The 16,867-nt window shown below is 41.1% G+C and overlaps 1 protein-coding gene across 1 annotated transcript in view; it reads left to right on the forward strand.

The window, feature by feature from the left end:
* Window positions 1-16,867, forward strand: part of DIS3L2 (DIS3 like 3'-5' exoribonuclease 2) — a 389,257-nt gene that overhangs the window by 179,416 nt on the left and 192,974 nt on the right. Inside the window, exons 7-8 of the mRNA XM_011980219.1 lie at window positions 7,664-7,764; window positions 13,639-13,886. Coding sequence (XP_011835609.1) covers window positions 7,664-7,764; window positions 13,639-13,886 — 349 coding nt within the window. The remainder of the gene's footprint in view (window positions 1-7,663; window positions 7,765-13,638; window positions 13,887-16,867) is intronic.

A 16,867-nucleotide genomic window follows, 5' to 3' on the forward strand; every position in this document is an offset into this window, starting at 1 on the left:
TCAGAGACAAAGAGTAATTTGTTCAGAGCCACATAGCTCAATCTCATAGGATCTAGGTTTGAATTTAGATCTTGTGACTCTGGAGCTCATGCTATCTGTCATGCCTATGGATGGAAGCAGTGAAATTATATAAGGAGAGCTGTTTATCATTAGACAGCTTCTAAAATTTAAAACCCCTCACTGTCTGTAACTGAATTACAAAATTTTCCACAACCCTCCCACCCTGGTTGGAACCCCACGCACATGCACCCATCTTTCTTCCAGATCCCATCATACCTTGGTGGGAAGAGCTTGGACTTGGAGTCAAACTGGGTTCTGATGCCCCTCTACTAACCATCTCCTTGGATGAACCCTGGGATAAGTTACTTTACTTCTTTGAATTGCTGGTTGCTTTTCATTAAAACTCAGGATATTAACAAGCAATGGGTTTCTGAAAGAAAAAAAAAAAACCCTAGGATAATAATACTTTCCTCATGGGGTTGCTGAGACAAATGAATGTGAGTGCCCACTTCTCTCCATCCTTGTACCTTAATGAGATAGTACCTTATCCGACAGTACCCATTGTAATGGCTTCCTTACCATCTCCCTGCTTGTGTTTACACTGTCCCCCTCCCCTGTTCTTACCCAATCACTGCTCCCCATCTATGCTCTACACTGCCACCTGAAAAAGATTTCTAAGATACAAATCCTAGGGACTTTCCGTTAATAGTTATGGTGGGCTATTATTCAGATATACCCTCCCACTGAAACAACTAAAAATATTTGGATTAAAAAAAAATCTCAAAGCATTAAAGAACTGATGGGCACTACCAGGTTAAAATTGGAATTGATAAGACATTGTAGATTTGACCACCAGTTGTCAGGGACAGAAATAAGGTCCAGACTCCTTGTAAGAAGCTGGAACCCCAAAGGCCTGCACCATCAGGGTAGACCTGAAACAGCAGCTCTCACATGGAAATGCAGCCCAGTTTAAAGCTGACTGAGTCAATCAAAGAATCTGAAGTCTTGAATTGGTTTAAGGACTGGTAGTGCCTCTGGGTATCTGGCAAAATCAAGTGGAAATTCTTTCAAAAGAAAGGTTTCTTCAACCTAGGTCTCAGATTATTCAGTGACTAGCACATAAATATAACCAGGCATCCAAGGAAATCATACTTCAAAGACAAGAACCATAAGAAACCACAAACAACAGAAGCAGCCCTTCAAAAACATCATCAGGTACTAGAATCATCACAGTCTAAAAAATGTCTGTTTGAAATCAGACTTCAAAGACAAGAACCATAAGAAACCACAAACAACAGAAGTAGCCCTTCAAAAATATCATCAGATACTAGAATCACCACAGTCTAAAAAATATCTATTTCCTCTATTTAAAGAAATAAAAGATAACTTTGAAGGTAACTCTGAATTGTGACATAGCAAATTGGAAAAGAAACCAAAAAAACCTTCTAGAAATAAACATTAAATGAATGAAATTAAAAACTTAGCGAATGAGGAAAAGTATACGTTTGATTAAATATTTTGAAGAGAAAAAGTCAGTGGGTAGATTTAGCAGCAGATTGGATAAAGTGAAAGAGAAAGTTAGCAAACTGGAAGACAGTAAGAAAAAAATTATCCAGACTATTGCATGGAGAGACAAATAGAAAATGCAGAGGAGAGAGCAAGAGACCTAGAGAACAGAGTGAGAAGGTTTAAATAAGTTGAATTAGAGTTCTATAAGAAGATGAGACAGAAAATGGGCAAAGGTGAAATTTGAAGACAGTGGCTGAGATTTTCCATAGCAGGTGAGATACCATTAAGCAGACCAGTGATTGCAAGTATAATTTTTTAAAAAAAATCCAAATTTAGATACACCAGGAGGAAATTACTGAAAATCAAAGGCAAAAAGAAAAAAGCAGCTGGAGAAAAAAAAAGATTGTCTTCAAAGGAGCACTGGACTGACCAGGATAACCTTTTCTCATTAAATATAATTTAACCATTTCTCATTAAATATACTCCTGATCATATTATTCTCAGAATTTTCAGTGGTTTTCCATTGCTAAAATATAAAATAGATACTCTTCAGAATGTCATATGAGGCCTTTCATAGTCTGGTCCCTGCACCTCGTTTATACACACAAGGCTTTCCTCCTACTCAGTTTACTCTTGCTTGTGTGCCTTTGCACACTCTCTTCTCCCTTTCTAGAATGCTCCCTAGTCTCATCCACCTAGCCATTTCCTACTGAGCCCTTCCATTCTCAACTCAGGGTTTAACTGCTCTGTCAAACTGCGTGGCTCCCATCTCATTGCCCTTAGCACAGTGCTTGCCAGCAGTCACGAACGTTATGTGCTTTCAAAATTTGTTTGCATTTTTGCCTCCCTTCCAACATAGGAGCTCCCTGAGGACAGAGCTTGATAGTCCGTCGATATTCAGGATACTCACTGGGTTGACTCCAGCATTTCAGGAAGTCCCATGCCATTTAAATAACATCTTGATACGTTTTCATAGTGCCCCAGTTCTTGCTAATGTGGAGAACAGGTCACCACTGTCAGCACCAGCGTCCTGCATGCTGTCATTGACTGTTTCCCCCTCTTCACTACCCTCTTTCCTCAGTGAAGCTGGAATAACAATACCTACTTTACCCGTAGTATAAGTTGTAAGTTGAAAGAGGTAATATAGGTGAGCATGCTGTGAAAATTCTTTGGCATCATACATTTTCACTAGCTCTATATCAGAGTGAAATTTGCTTAGGCCTAGGGATTTTGTGAAGAAAGGAGCTTATTGGTGCTCCTGAAGACTGTCCCTCCCAAGTCTTTGCCTTAACAGGAGCTAGATGTGGGGTCCTAGAATGATCCTAAGCACTCGGTATGCCCAGCAAGCGTGCAGCATCACAAATGATTATTCACAGTGTATGTTGCCTTGCCCCTGTGAGGACTTGTGTTTTCATTTCTACATTTTACTGGAGAGAGGGGGGCCCGTAAGAAAAGTTTTCCGTGTTGGTTTTGAGAGATCCAGAAGGGACATATTTTCATTTACAAATACATATTGCATTCTTTTCATTGAATTCTCTTTGGAAATTGTAAATTTCTGTGGCCCTTCATTCAGAGATTGAACAAGCTTGGATTTGTCAGCTTTGGACTTAAATCACTGCCACTATCTTAATTTGGGTTCTGATTGTGTCTCACCTAGATTCTAACCTTAGCTTTCTAAGATCTCTGCTACCATTGTCTCTTCATTCCAGAGTGCTACCAAATTCATAGCCCTAAAATACATGTGTGATATATAACTCTCAAGAGAAGAATTGCCCTGGCTTTTATAATGCTTTATAGGATAGTGTCCTAGCTTGTCAGTTTCATTGTCTGGGCCTGTATATTAGAAAGTATATTCTGTAGAAAATAGCATTAAATCCTGAAATATCAATGACTTAAACAAGAAAGAAGTTAATTTCTATCTCACGTAGAAGAAGATCAGAGACAGGCAGGCCAGGGCTTGTAGGATAGCTCCACAGTCTTCAGCTCATTCTGTTGTGCTGCTCTGCAGAGTAGAAAACACCCTTGATCTGTGGCCTCTGGGACCAGGATGAGTGTTCAAGGCCCAGCTATCAAATCCATATTCCAGGCCGCAGGATTGAGAAGAGAGTGAAGGAATACCCTTACTCTGCCCTGTAAGGGTATTCCTGGAAGTCACTAACAACACACTTTCCCCAGGATCTTGTTGCCTAAAATGTAGACTTGCAGGGAAGTGGCTGAGGGATGTGGCCTTTTAACTAGGTGGCAGTATGCCCAGCTAAAAATTGGAATTCTTTTTGCTAGGAAAGAAGAGGCTGGATAATTGGGCAGTAACTAGTCCCTCCCACGGGGCCATTCTACCAGCCTTATTTCCCCCTATTCTAGTCCCTCCCAATGCAGCATTGTGTCCCCCAACCTGTTAGTAGCTACCATAAATCTTTTACTGGGCCTTTACCATGGCAGGCCTGCTAATAGATCTAGGCCTTTCACAAGTTCTGGCCTTTGTCTGGAGTGGCCTTCAACTTCCTTATTTCTCTTTGAAACATCTATATCTATATATCCTTCAAGCCTCAACTCACTTCCTCAGTGAGTTTTCTTCATTAACAGCGATAGAACATTATCCCTTACTTTTGCGTATAGCAGTGTGGTGCACTGGAAGAGTTTCATGGATTTAGTGGCTGCACAGATCTGCATTTGAATATCCTCTCTCCAGCTTGGGCTGGAAAGTTTCTCAGCATATAAATTGTATGTAAAGCAACAGCCCAGGTCTATCTTCTGAGTTCCAGACCTTCATTTTGAATTGCTTACTCAGTTTCTTCACTTAAAAGTCTCATATGTGACCTCTCAAATAGAACCACCTCCGAAACAGAATTACTGATCTTTACCCCTTCTTCTCGTCTTTCCTGTGCCATAAGTGATGCCACTATCAACCAAGTTGCTGGTGTCAGAAAGCTGGAAATAATCCTTGACTTCTTGATAATCCTTAAGCTCTCATATGTAATTATCACCAAGACTATTCAATTCCAAAATATATCCTAATTCCATCTCCAGTGCCTGCATCACAGCTCCATCCTCTCATGTCTTGACTATTGCAGTAGCTTTTAACTGGTCTCCCTACACCCATTGTTAGCCTGCTCTTATCTTGCCCTGGGCAATGTTGCTCTCTTGCACAGAATCCTTAACCATCTTGCTATTGTACTTAAATTCTGGCTTTTTGTATTCTGCAAGGCCCACACCTGACTTGGCACCCATCTGCCTCTCATTCTCATCTCTAGCCATGCCCATTCTTGCTGACTGTGCTCCAGCCATGCCTCATGGTCTTTGTTCTGGTCCTTGATTGTGTGAAGAACTTCCTGCCTTTGCCCTTTCCTGTGTGCCATTCCTATCCTGGGTCTCTCATTCTCTTCTTCACTCCTGTATACACTGTCCTCATGTCTCAATTTAAAATCTTTCCCTGATCTCTAATCTAAATCGTATGTCCTTTCCCGCTTCTTTTTGGGATTATTCTTTCACGGTTTTTTTTTTTTTTTTGAGATAGAGTTTCACTGTGTCGCCAGGACTGTAGTGTAGTGGCACGATCCTGACTTACTGCAGCCTCTACTTCCTGGGCTCAAGTGATTGTCCCACCTCAACCTCCCAGGTAGCTGGGACCACAGGTGTACACCGTCACACCTGGCGAATTTTTTTTGTATTTTTTGCAGAGATAGGGTTTTGCCATGTTGCCCAGGCTGGTCTTGAACTCCTGGGTTGAAGTGATCCTCCCACTTCAGCCTCCAAAAGTGCTGGGATTACCGGTCTGAGCCAACATGCCCACCCTATAATTTTATATTTATTGAGTGATTATTTATATAATATTCCCACATTAGTCTATAGGGCTGGGATCATATTTCTTTTAACACTGGATCTTCAATGCCCAGTGTTCAATAAATACACATGGAATAAATGAATAATAAGTGATCTTATGATTAAACAATGTAGTAGAGTCTCATTAAATTGACGACTTTGCTTTTTTTTTTTTTTTTTTTGAGACAGGTTATTGCTTTTTTGCCCAGGCTGGCGTGCAGTGGTGCAATCTCGTCTCACTGCAGCCTTGAATTCCCAGGCTAAGGTGATCTTCCCACCTCAGCCTCCTGAGTAGCTGGGATATATAGGCAAGCGCTGCCATGCCCAACTAAATTTTATATTTTTAGTAGAGATAGGGTTTCGCCATATTGCCCAGGCTGGTCTTGAACTCCAAGGCTCTAGTCATCCTTCTGCCTTGGCCTCCCAAAGCATTGGGATTACAGGCATGAGCCACCCTAGACCAGCCGACAACTTTACTATTCAGTGTGGCAAGACATGGTTGTTGGAAATGTATTAAGGTGATTCACCTTTTCATCCTGACATTGTGTTTCTTTATATCCATTGACCATTATCTATGATTCTCACCTGTAAGGCTTTAAAGCTTGGTTTAGTTTATTAGAATGTAACTTTGTCTGAACAAAGCCTCATTTCTGCCAGGATACCCTTCTGAATATAGAACCTGAAAAGGTCATGTTCAGTCTGATAGAAAATCATGATTGGGCCCACTTCTATAGCTTACCTTCTCTCTTTAGATGTAATTTGGTATAACATTTTGAATAGTCGACTTGCTGTTGTTGGGATGGAATTTGAGGTAACGATCATTTGAAGATGGAGCCATCAGTGATCATCACAGAAAGCTGTTTGCCCAGGATTTAGGCTGCCTTGGAAACACAGTCCTCTCGCTGCAATGTCTTGATTGCTAGCATTTGAGACCAAACTAGTGTCAAATATCTAAGTAGAGGATACTTATTCATGGTAATTCCACGCTTTAATGTTTTTCCTCAATTACCTTGTTCTGCAGAGCATGTTGGTGAGATATGTTATGGAACAAACAGATCAACAACCTGTTTGTTCTGTGTGGTTTTTTTTCTCTCTACAATTATAAAAAATGTTCTAAAAGCATCTGACGATTTTGGAATCCTGAATTATGGGTTTAAAAGAAAAGATGAACCTTGCTGATGTCCTCTTTCACTGATACGGCAATTTACAATAGGAAAGTTTGTGTTTGCTTTTACTTTTTGGAAAACAATGAGGATTCTGCATTCAGAGGGCACTTCAGTAGGTAGATTTCAGCATAGATGGAAAAGCAAACAGTTGATCATTCTTAAACCCCGGTAGGTCAGATCATGTCAGTGTTTCCAGAGTACGCCCAGAATGGTAAAAGTTGGCTTTAAGTTGAGTTTTTGCTAAAAGGCAGCCAGTCCTGAAAAGGATTGATTTATTTATTTTGGCCTTGGCAACATCTAAATGATGATAAGTGCAAGTTTCTCTTAGCTCTCTGGAGAGGCTCCCGTGTAAATTGGTTGTGACCCCTAGAATCCAGAATCCCTAACATAGTTGGATAAGAGTATTTTGTGGGGAAATCTAATTAACAAGTAAAGATTCAAAATTTTAAATGTTTAGAAGTGTGTAATTTGCTACTTTTGTTCATGAGTGTTTTTAATACTTCTGGTAGAGAGCCTAACTGCCTCTTTCCTCGGGAGATGTGGTTTCAGTTTCTTGGGTGAATGTGCATTTTATAAGTTTTTTAAGAAAGGAAATTAAACATTAAAAGACTTTAAGTACTTTACTCTTTACATAATGTCACTAAGAAAAAGCCAGGAAAATCAGGGTTGGGTTTTAAAATTTATTTATTTAATAAATATAATCTATTTTCCACCATTTTGTTTGTTATGGCTGGTACCAAAGTACTTTTAAAAGTTAACATTTATTATGATTTTGTTTTATTTCAGCAGATGTGCATAATAAATTAATCTATCTCTATTCTTCATTTTGGGCTGGGGCAGCATTTAACATCTAGGTTTTTGGCATTCTGACACACAGGCTATTTAGTTTAATTCAGCATAGTTTGATGTTCTCCACTTGTATGATATTTATGATAGTATGTGAATAATGTTAAGTAGATAAAATGTGGTCTGCTGAGGCTGAATGCTCAGTATGAGTATAATACAGGTATGTGACAGGTCCACTGGGGGCCTGGGGTTCTTCTGTAAAGTGAGTAGTTTGGGGTAACTGGTATCCAAGCATCCTTCTAGATTGAATTTTAAAATCCCACTAATTGATATGCGTCTAGTTGATGCCTCCTCTTCTCTCTTTCTTTGTCTTTTTAATGTAGGAAGAGAGGATGGTGATGCACCAGTTACAAAAGATGAGACCACCTGCATTTCACAAGACACAAGAGCTTTACTGGAGAAATCCCTGCAAAGATCAGCAAAGGTCATTGCCTACAGATTTTCTTCACATGTCCAAATGGCTCTCACCTGAGCTCCTTGTTGAAGATCTTGTGTGATTCGTCAGGACTGTATTTGTTCATTTAATCAGAAAAGTTAGAGCAGAGAATCATAAAAAGTGAATTAAAAAAAAAAACTTTAAACATATAAATATGAATCCATCTGCCTGCCTTTGGATAAGGGGTCAAGGCCTTTTCTTTGAGTGTGGGTGTGTTGATTGGAGTTCTATGTTATCTTTGTTGCTTAAACCACACTTGTAATGCCTTTGGATAGGGGGTCAAGGCCTTTTCTTTGAGTGTGGGTGTGTTGATTGGAGTTCTATGTTATCTTTGTTGCTTAAACCACACTTGTAATGCAGCATTTATCACTTCCAGTTTTGGTGGAGTGAGTGGAGTGAGAATTAGACACTGGAGAAGAAGTATGAATATAGACTCTCTTCAGATTTGTACAGTTTTTGCTCCAGTTTTTTTTATTGTTACCATGCCCATACCTAATTTAAAATAATTTTTAATGTCTTTTTTAGTTTTTCCAAAGTATTCAATTTAGTTATGAAACAATTGTTTTTATATTCCTATTTCACCATTTTGCACAATTCATTTGTATTCTTTAATTATATAAGCTAGTGTCATTTTCAGATGTGGGATGAAACACAGCTGACTTCTTCTTTTGTTTGTTTGAGACGGAGTTTCACTGTTTTTGCCCAGGCTGGAGTGCTTGGCGAGATCTTGGCTCACTGCAACCTCTGCCTCCCTGGTTCAAGCGATTCTTCTGCATTCCGAGTAGCTGGGATTACAGGCGTGCACCACCAGGCCTGGCTAATTTTTTGTATTTTTAGTAGAAACGGGGTTTCGCCAGGCTGGTCTCAAACTCCTGACCTCATGATCTGCCCGCCTCGGCCTCCCAAAGTACTGGGATTACAGGTGTGAGCCCACACGCTTGACCAAACACAGCTGACTTCTAACTGTGCAGATAGCTCAAAGTGGTAGAAATGGTGAAGGGCAAAGTATAAAGTGGCATAATGGCATGAGACTTTATGTTTCAGAAGCATCCATCAGTGTGTTTCATCTGAGAATGCAGTGTGCTTACTCTACCCAGCAGGTTGGTTAGTAGAGTATTGCTCTTGCATACTGACATGAGGAATTTCTAAATTATACTCTGTATATTTCAGTACTAACTGTGCTCCAGGCAACATGCTAGGTGTGGGAGATTAGAATGAATGGAAAGCCTGGGGATGGATCTGGCTCACAGACCTATTTTGTTTGACCTTGCAGTATTTAAAAATTTTGACTTCATTGCTTTCAGCAAAAAAAAAAAAAAAAAAAAAAAAAAAGAGTCATCGGTGGGCGGGGGTGGGGGTGTTCACATTAAAAATTAGACTTTTGGCTTCTCTTGTCAAAACAAAACATTTGGTAACACTAGGCCAAATTCCTAAATGACTGCAGTCAGAGCTGAGTAGAGGCAGCCCTGGAACCTGTGTTCTGTGATTTGCTCCTGTCCTCCAAACATGCTTTCCCTCTCCCTTCTCCCTTGTCCCTATCTCCCTTTCTTTTGGATAATGTTTTTAGTGGATTCAACCAAAAATCACAAGGCAAAACAGCACTTGCCTGTGAAACTTATGCTATGGTAGAGTCATTTCCATGACAATCAACATTATATGAATTGCAACTAATGTAGTAATGTCAACCTACTTTATACACTTCCGTGCTGTCAGACATTAAAACAAGAAACAAGAATCTCCAGTTCAGACAAGATGGCATAGACCTATTTTTTCTTGCTCCTCCCACTGAGGATAACTGTAAACCCTGGAAAAAACAAGAGGCAACCAAAGGAGAATTCTAAAAGGTGAAAAGAGGAAGGCAAACTAGTTTCGCCAGTACTAGAGAAACATCATAACAGCAGGGACCTCACAACCCCCCACCAACAACAGCAACAACAGAAGGTGGCCCAAGCCCAGTGTTTCTGAATGCCAACCTGGCAATAGAGGGTGGTCCAGCTAGACTCATTCTCACCCAGATCTAACAGAAATCCCTCCAGCAATACCAGGCAATCCACAGCACCTGTAAAGAGCTCTAATGACAATAAGTGGTTAAGAGAAGGGCTTTCCTTCCTCCCTGAACCTGCAGCTTCTCTTTCCCACCAAGAGACATCAGGTATCTGAGTGGCTCCAACAAGAAAGATTCTAGAAGTGGCCCAGCCCAGAAAGCCTCTTTGTTTCTGTGGGGCTGAGACTGTCTTCTGCCCAGAGGCACTGAACATCCAGAGACGCTGGGCATCTACCCAGAAAACACCAGGAAAGGTGATCTGGCCACAGCATGCAGTCAGGTATGGGAAGCCCCCATGTTCTCACAGGCAAGAGAACTTCCCTCCTTCACCCAGAGATACCACGCAGCTGGGTGGCATTAGCAAAGGAGATCTGGTCATAATGTGTGTGTGGTCCAGGAAACCTCTTTATCCTTGTGGACCAGAGACTTCCCTCTTCCACTCAGAAACGCTGGGCAGCCAGGTAGCACCAGTAAAGGAGATCCTGCCACAACAAGAAACCCAAAATGGGAAGCTTCTTTGTCCTTGCAGGCTAGAGATCCCCATTCCACACTTAGACCAGGTGGCCTGGCTTGGGGAATTTCTTTCCGCCCACGAAGGCAGTACCAGTAGAGACCAGCGGGAGCCCCAGTGATACCATATAAACCAAACATACCAAGATAGCACTGCAAAGGCTGTTTTCCAAGGAAATTGTCATTGAAACTACAGCCCACAAAAGTAGGTCAGGACCTGCATGCTAAACCTCAACAGGGTGTGTGACTGCCTTCTAAAATAAAAGATTTAAATGAGACCCAGAGTGTCTTAACATGATAACCGAAAGGTCCAGGATACAATTGGAAACCACCCGTCATACCAAGAACAGGAAGATCACAACGTGAATAAGAAGACAATCATTTGATGCCAGCACTGAGCTCTTGCAGTTACCCAACAATGATTTCAAAATAGCCATCATAAAAGTGCTTCAATAAGCAATTAAAAACTTTCTTGAAACCTTTGAGAAAATAGAAAATCTCAGCAAAAATTTAGAAATTATAAAAAGGCTGGGCATGGTGGCTCACGCCTGTAATCCCGGCACTTTAGGAGGACAAGGTGGGCGGATCACCTGAGGTCAGGAGTTCAAGACCAGCCTGGCCAACATGGCAAAACCCTGTTTCTACTAAAAACATACAAAAATTAGCTGGGTGCAGTGGCATGTGCCTGTAATCCCAGCTACTAGGGAGGCTGAGACAGGAGAATCACTTGAACCCGGAAGACGGAGGTTGCAGTGAGCCGAGATTATGCCACTATATTCTAGCCTGGGTAACAGAGCAAGATTCTGTCTCAAAAGAAAAAAAAAAATTATAAAAAGGACCAAATGGGAATTATAGTCCTGCAAAGTACAATAACAGAAGTAAAAACACTATTGGATAGGCTCAGTAGTAGAGACGACACAACAGAGAATCATTGAACTTGAGGACAGATCAGTAGAATTTACCCAATCTGAACAGAGAAAGTATAGACTGAAAAAAATTGAACAGAGCCTCAGGGAGTTGTGGGACAACAAAAAGATTGAACATTGAGAAAACTGGAGCCCTGGGAGAGGATCAAGAGAGTGAAGATGAAAGGAGAGATTGTGCAGAATGGGGACAGGTGAAAATATATCTTCAGAGAATTTAAGGTTCTAGCAAAAGGTGTTTAACAATGTATAATGCTATCCATCTGTACAATTGTAATTTCTTTGCTGATCAACTCTATACCTTGCGTTTAAGGTTGGAGAATACTGGTGCCTGAAATGTTCCAGGACTGAGGGTTTTTAGGGTGAGGTGGTAGAAGGATCAGAAGAGAAGGCATTTGACAGCTTGAGTAAGAGGACTTGAGGTGATAGAATATGGTGGCTCAAGGCCGGATGCAGTGACTCATGCCTATAATCCTAGCATTTTCAGAGGCCGAGGCGGGCAGATCTCTTGAGGTCAGGAGTTTGACACCAGCCTGGACAACATAGTGAAACCCTGTCTCTACTAAATAAACAAATTATCCAGGCGTGGTGACTGGTGACACATGTCTGTGGTCCCAGAAACTCAGGAGACTGAGGCAGGATTGCTTGAACCTGGGAGGCGGAGGTTGCAGTGAGCCAAGATCACACCACTGCACTTCAGTCTGGGTGACAGAGCAAGGCTGTCTCCAAAGGAAAAAAAAAAAAGTGTGCATGTGGTATTGGTATTGTGCGTGCGCGCGCACACACACACGCACACACACACGGTGGCTCTGGGAAGGGAGGAAAGGATTTGAGGCTTAGACGTAGCTAACAGACTTGGAGAACAGGCAAGGGTTAAAGGTGCTAGAAGTCTTGATGTGGTGAAAAAGCCTGTGGAGTGCAGCACTGGAGAACAAGTGAGCTGTGTGATGGATTCGTCAGAGAGCGGGTGTTGGAACTGGACTAGTTCCAGATGATGCTGAGGTGTGGCCATGAGGACGAGTTTTTGAAGTCAAATAGAAGTGAAGGTTGCTGGCATTGAAGAGATAGGGGAACGGTGAGGACAGGATGTTGACTAAGTTACTCACCTAGGTAGATGTGGGAGGGCCAGATTGTAAGCCAGATTTCACAGAGTAACCAGGAGGCCAGGAGATGATAATAACAAGAAGGGGACCACCTGAACCAGAAGAGGGTGCACATACATGCATGAGGCTGGAAGAGTAAAGGTCTGGGTGTGGCGGTGCAGCATGGGAAAACGCGGACACCAATTTCAGGGGCCGTATGTGGGAAAAGGAGCATCCTCTTCCCAAATGGGCTGGGGAAGACAGTCCTTAGGACAGATAGTTACATGCAAGGGGGAGGGGGGCGTCCCACAGCCTTCTTGAAAGAGGGTACGGCAGTTTGTTTAAAATAGTTGTTTTTCAGGGAAGAAGGAAGAGTTAAGAGGGAAAAAGTAGAGCATGTTTTGGGAGTGAGCTTGCATGAGAAGACGGTTGCCCTAAGGTGCTCTCTTGTGGGGTAGTAGCTGGGAGTGACTGGGGGAGAGGTGTGGTGCACTCAACTGGTTTGGAGGTTTCCTGCAAATGGGCTGAGATTCCATATGGAGTCAGGGACATAGAGAAGAACAGCAGCCAGCTCAACTGCAGGCTGAATCTTTGTTCAGGGGTCTGGTGGATGTCGGCAAGCAGCTCTGAGGAAGGGATGAACCTGCAGACGGGCTACAGTGGGGAAAGGAAGCACTGCAGGAGGGATGCGTTCGGCGGGTGGGGAGTGGGTGAGGGAGAAGACTCGTTTTCTCGGAGAATACTTCTCTCTCAATGGAAGTCGCATGTGTATGTGGTGGAGCGGTGACCTCAATCTTCATCTAGTCAAATTAGAGCTTGGGTTTAATCTTGGAAAGGAGGAAGATGAAATATTTCTCCTTTCAGCTGTTGAAGACATAATTAAGAGAAGTAATTTATGTCTAATAACCCTTTTTCTTTTACAAAAAGCACCTACCGTGTTGTTTCTGTGAGATACTGGTATTGCTCATGGGAGAAAAGTATAATGTGAAACAAATACCTGGAGCTATACTTCCCTGCTGGAGTCCCACATGTCTTTATAAGACACAGGTCATGGTAATAAAAGCTCTTTGATTTAATTCATCCATGTATTGCATAATTTTTCTTGGATATATATGCTTACTAGATACTTGTTGCTACTTAAATATAGATTACTTAGTCACAGATCATCACTGAGAGGCACTTATTTTGACCTAGAAAAACTGCTGGTTCCTGCTAGTTGATCAAATTATAACCTGCTGACCTCTCCCAAGTGTAATTCAGTACTGCAGATAAACAACATTGACTATATCTTTGGTGTTTTCAGGTGGTTTACATCTTGGAGAAAAAACATTCTCGAGCAGCAACCGGCTTCCTCAAACTCTTGGCTGATAAGAACAGCGAACTGTTTAGGAAATACGCCCTGTTTTCTCCCTCAGACCACCGAGTGCCTAGAATTTATGTGCCTCTCAAGGACTGTCCCCAGGACTTTGTGGCACGGCCTAAAGATTATGCCAACACACTGTTCATCTGCCGCATTGTGGACTGGAAGGAGGACTGCAATTTTGCCCTGGGGTAGGTGATCTCTGGTAGGAAAAACCACAGGTGACAGGCAGAACTCAGTTTAGGTGGTCTTTAGGTAAACTTTTTGTGTATTTTAATTATTATTTCTTTATTGAAGCATCGTTTCTGGTGTATTTTGGTCCTGATTCTTCAGAAGTCACTCTTAGCTGCCACCTCAACTGGTTGCCTGTATGTTCCTTGAATTACCAGGCAGTCACATTTTTGTTTTTGTTTTTTGGTGTAAAACATGAGCATATTCTGAGCCTCTACTTATTTAATGTCATGTGTCCTATTTGTACTTGTGTACCACAGATAATTCATTGCATCAAACAACCAGTCCTCTCCTTGCAGATGCTAGTGTTAAACCATGCAAAGTCTAGACATATTCAGGAGACCCCAGGTTCCTTTGCTTTAAAATATGAACATGAAGGTATATTTGAATGGCATTCTTTTTCGGTATTGATTTCACCTATGGCATTAAAAACTACCCTATTGTAAGAAGGAAAGGGGTACCATGTTTTTGTGGAAGCTGTCAGAAATCAATCTAACTTAAATATACATGACATAGTCCCAGAGCATCATGGATGGCCACTTCATTTTGATCTGAAGAAACTGCTGGACCTAGTTGCTTGACCAAATGCTATGCCTGTTTTCTTCTTAGAACTGGTATTCATGTTGAAAGAAAAGCAGTAAGTTTTAGCTATGTCATTAAGTGTTTATTATAGATGATGTCTGGTTTATGCTTCACAGGAAATGACTATAAAGGTATACAATCTAGAAAAGAGCCTGTTGATTTACTTTTATTCTAGTTTAATGTCTTGCTTGTTGGTCATCTCACTTGTACAGGATGTACCCTCCTGGGAATGTCCTATGATTAGGAGAGTCAGCACTGAATGGATGGCTACAATGTGCTGCTTGTATCAGGTTTATTCCATACTTAGCTTCTTATGCCTAGCAAAATAAGCCAAATCAAATGTGTGTGTTATATATAAGAGTGTTTCATATATAAGAAACACTACCCTGTGCCACTTTTTCAGTTATATGAAGATTGGTGTGATTTAAATGATCTCATAGCTACTTAGGAACAGTTGTACTTTCTTTTTTTCCTCTCAAGTGGTGTGATTGCAATGTCATCATTTTAAAGCCTAACTCATTATCCAAAAGTGATGTCAACCCCTTGAGCCCTAAATAGTCCTTCTTACAAGCTTGCCAGTTTCTCACCATCAAATCAAAAGGCCCAGTAACGGTTGTGCCACCTGGTCCTGTTGATTGTGCAGCCACACTCTGTTTGGCAGTAAAAGAGGAAGACTTTCACATCAAACCAGGAAATCCAGCCTTGTTTTTTATCTGCCTTTCTGTCATATCCCATTGTGTGTACTTGATTGGACTGCTTCCTTAGTTTTCAAGTTGTAAGGGTGTAGTCAGGAAATCTTCATAGTATGAGTTTCTCTTATTACTTTCATGGCCTTCTAGGTCTTTTTTAATTTTTATTTTTTTATAGCTGAGCCATTACTTCATCAGGAACCCTTTTCTTGAAGGTAAAATACAACAAAAAGGGAGTCAAGGCTTTGAAGCCTCAAGCACATTTGCTGGCTCTAAAGAAATAATATTTAAAAATGATAGTCGTTTATTAATTATATAATTTTCAAAATAAAAAATGAAGATAATCATATCTAGATGGAAACACCATGTTTTTTCTCTACCTTCTTAATATAAGGATATAAAAATTATCATTTATGAAAATATGCCTTTTAAAATCTTTGTGAAAAAGAGAAAATTTATTTTAAGAACTAAAATGTGGTAAGTTTTCCTGATGAATTTCTCAGATGACGTCTGTTGTACGAGGGGTGAGGGCTGCAGCTGTTGAGTATGTTGGTGGTCGCCTTGCCATTTTGTTCTGGTTATCCGTTACTGATCTTTAAGAACTGAGGTCACTGTTTCTTAATCAGAACATGCTGTGCTATGACTGCCTAGGTTTTCTCCTTTATCTTTGCCAGGCTTTGACCAGGAGTGTGATGGTAATACCTGCTGTGGGTACGAAAGTGTGTGGTTAGCTTCCACAAAAACTATCCCTAAAAGTCAAGTTTAGCTAAGGTGGCTTCCTTCTGAATTTCTTCCCTACTCCTATACCTCTATCCTTGAAAGTATTGGACTTCCTTTGCCTATGTAATTGCTTCTAATTATTCAAGTTCAAAGTCATTTACCTCTTCTGTAGTTATGTTTAGTTCACCAGACAGGTTTTGATTCAACTATGTGTAAAGTACTGTGCTATATTATCTGAGAAATACAATGGTAAACAAGCTATGGATTCGTTATTTAAGGAACTTATAGTCTAATGCAAAAGGATTTTTGCATATACATATATCATAGGGATAATTTGATTCTAAGGAGTGGAATCCCACTTGAGCTAATTTAAATAAAAGTAGAGATTAATATAAGAAGCTGGTGAGCAGGAAATTGAGGAAGTCTCATGAGAAAATCAGAACTAACAAGGCAACAAAGGAACCACAGTTTCTCTTTCACCCCTGTGACTAGCCCAGCCACCACACAGTATCTTTTCTTTACCCCTTTTTGCATATGAGCTGTGTTATTCTGCTTCTCTCTGCACAGTAGTCTTCTACCTGCACAGCAGCACACATGGCCCCAAAATGGTACTGCCAGTCCTATGGCAGTTACATACTAAAGCCTAGATCACAATACAGAATTCCTGTGGTGGAAAATCTTACTGGTCTAGCTTGAGGCAGGTATTTTCCCTCATCAGTAGTTTCAAGCAGAGGTGGTGGTCCAGAGTCCCATCCATGATTCACACCCAATTAGCAGCGCTGTGGGACTCTCTGGGAATGAGCGTGGATAAAACAGATGGCTTGAATGGCTTATCTCTTTGAGTTCTACCTATAGTACAAAACAGAAGTTGTAAGTTCTTCCATAGGAATAAAATAATTTGGGGGAATTTAGAGGAGGTCGGTGAAGGGGGAAATCCAGGATCATTTCTT

Source organism: Mandrillus leucophaeus, unplaced genomic scaffold (genome assembly GCF_000951045.1).
Source record: "Mandrillus leucophaeus isolate KB7577 unplaced genomic scaffold, Mleu.le_1.0 Scaffold21, whole genome shotgun sequence".
NCBI lineage: Eukaryota > Metazoa > Chordata > Mammalia > Primates > Cercopithecidae > Mandrillus > Mandrillus leucophaeus.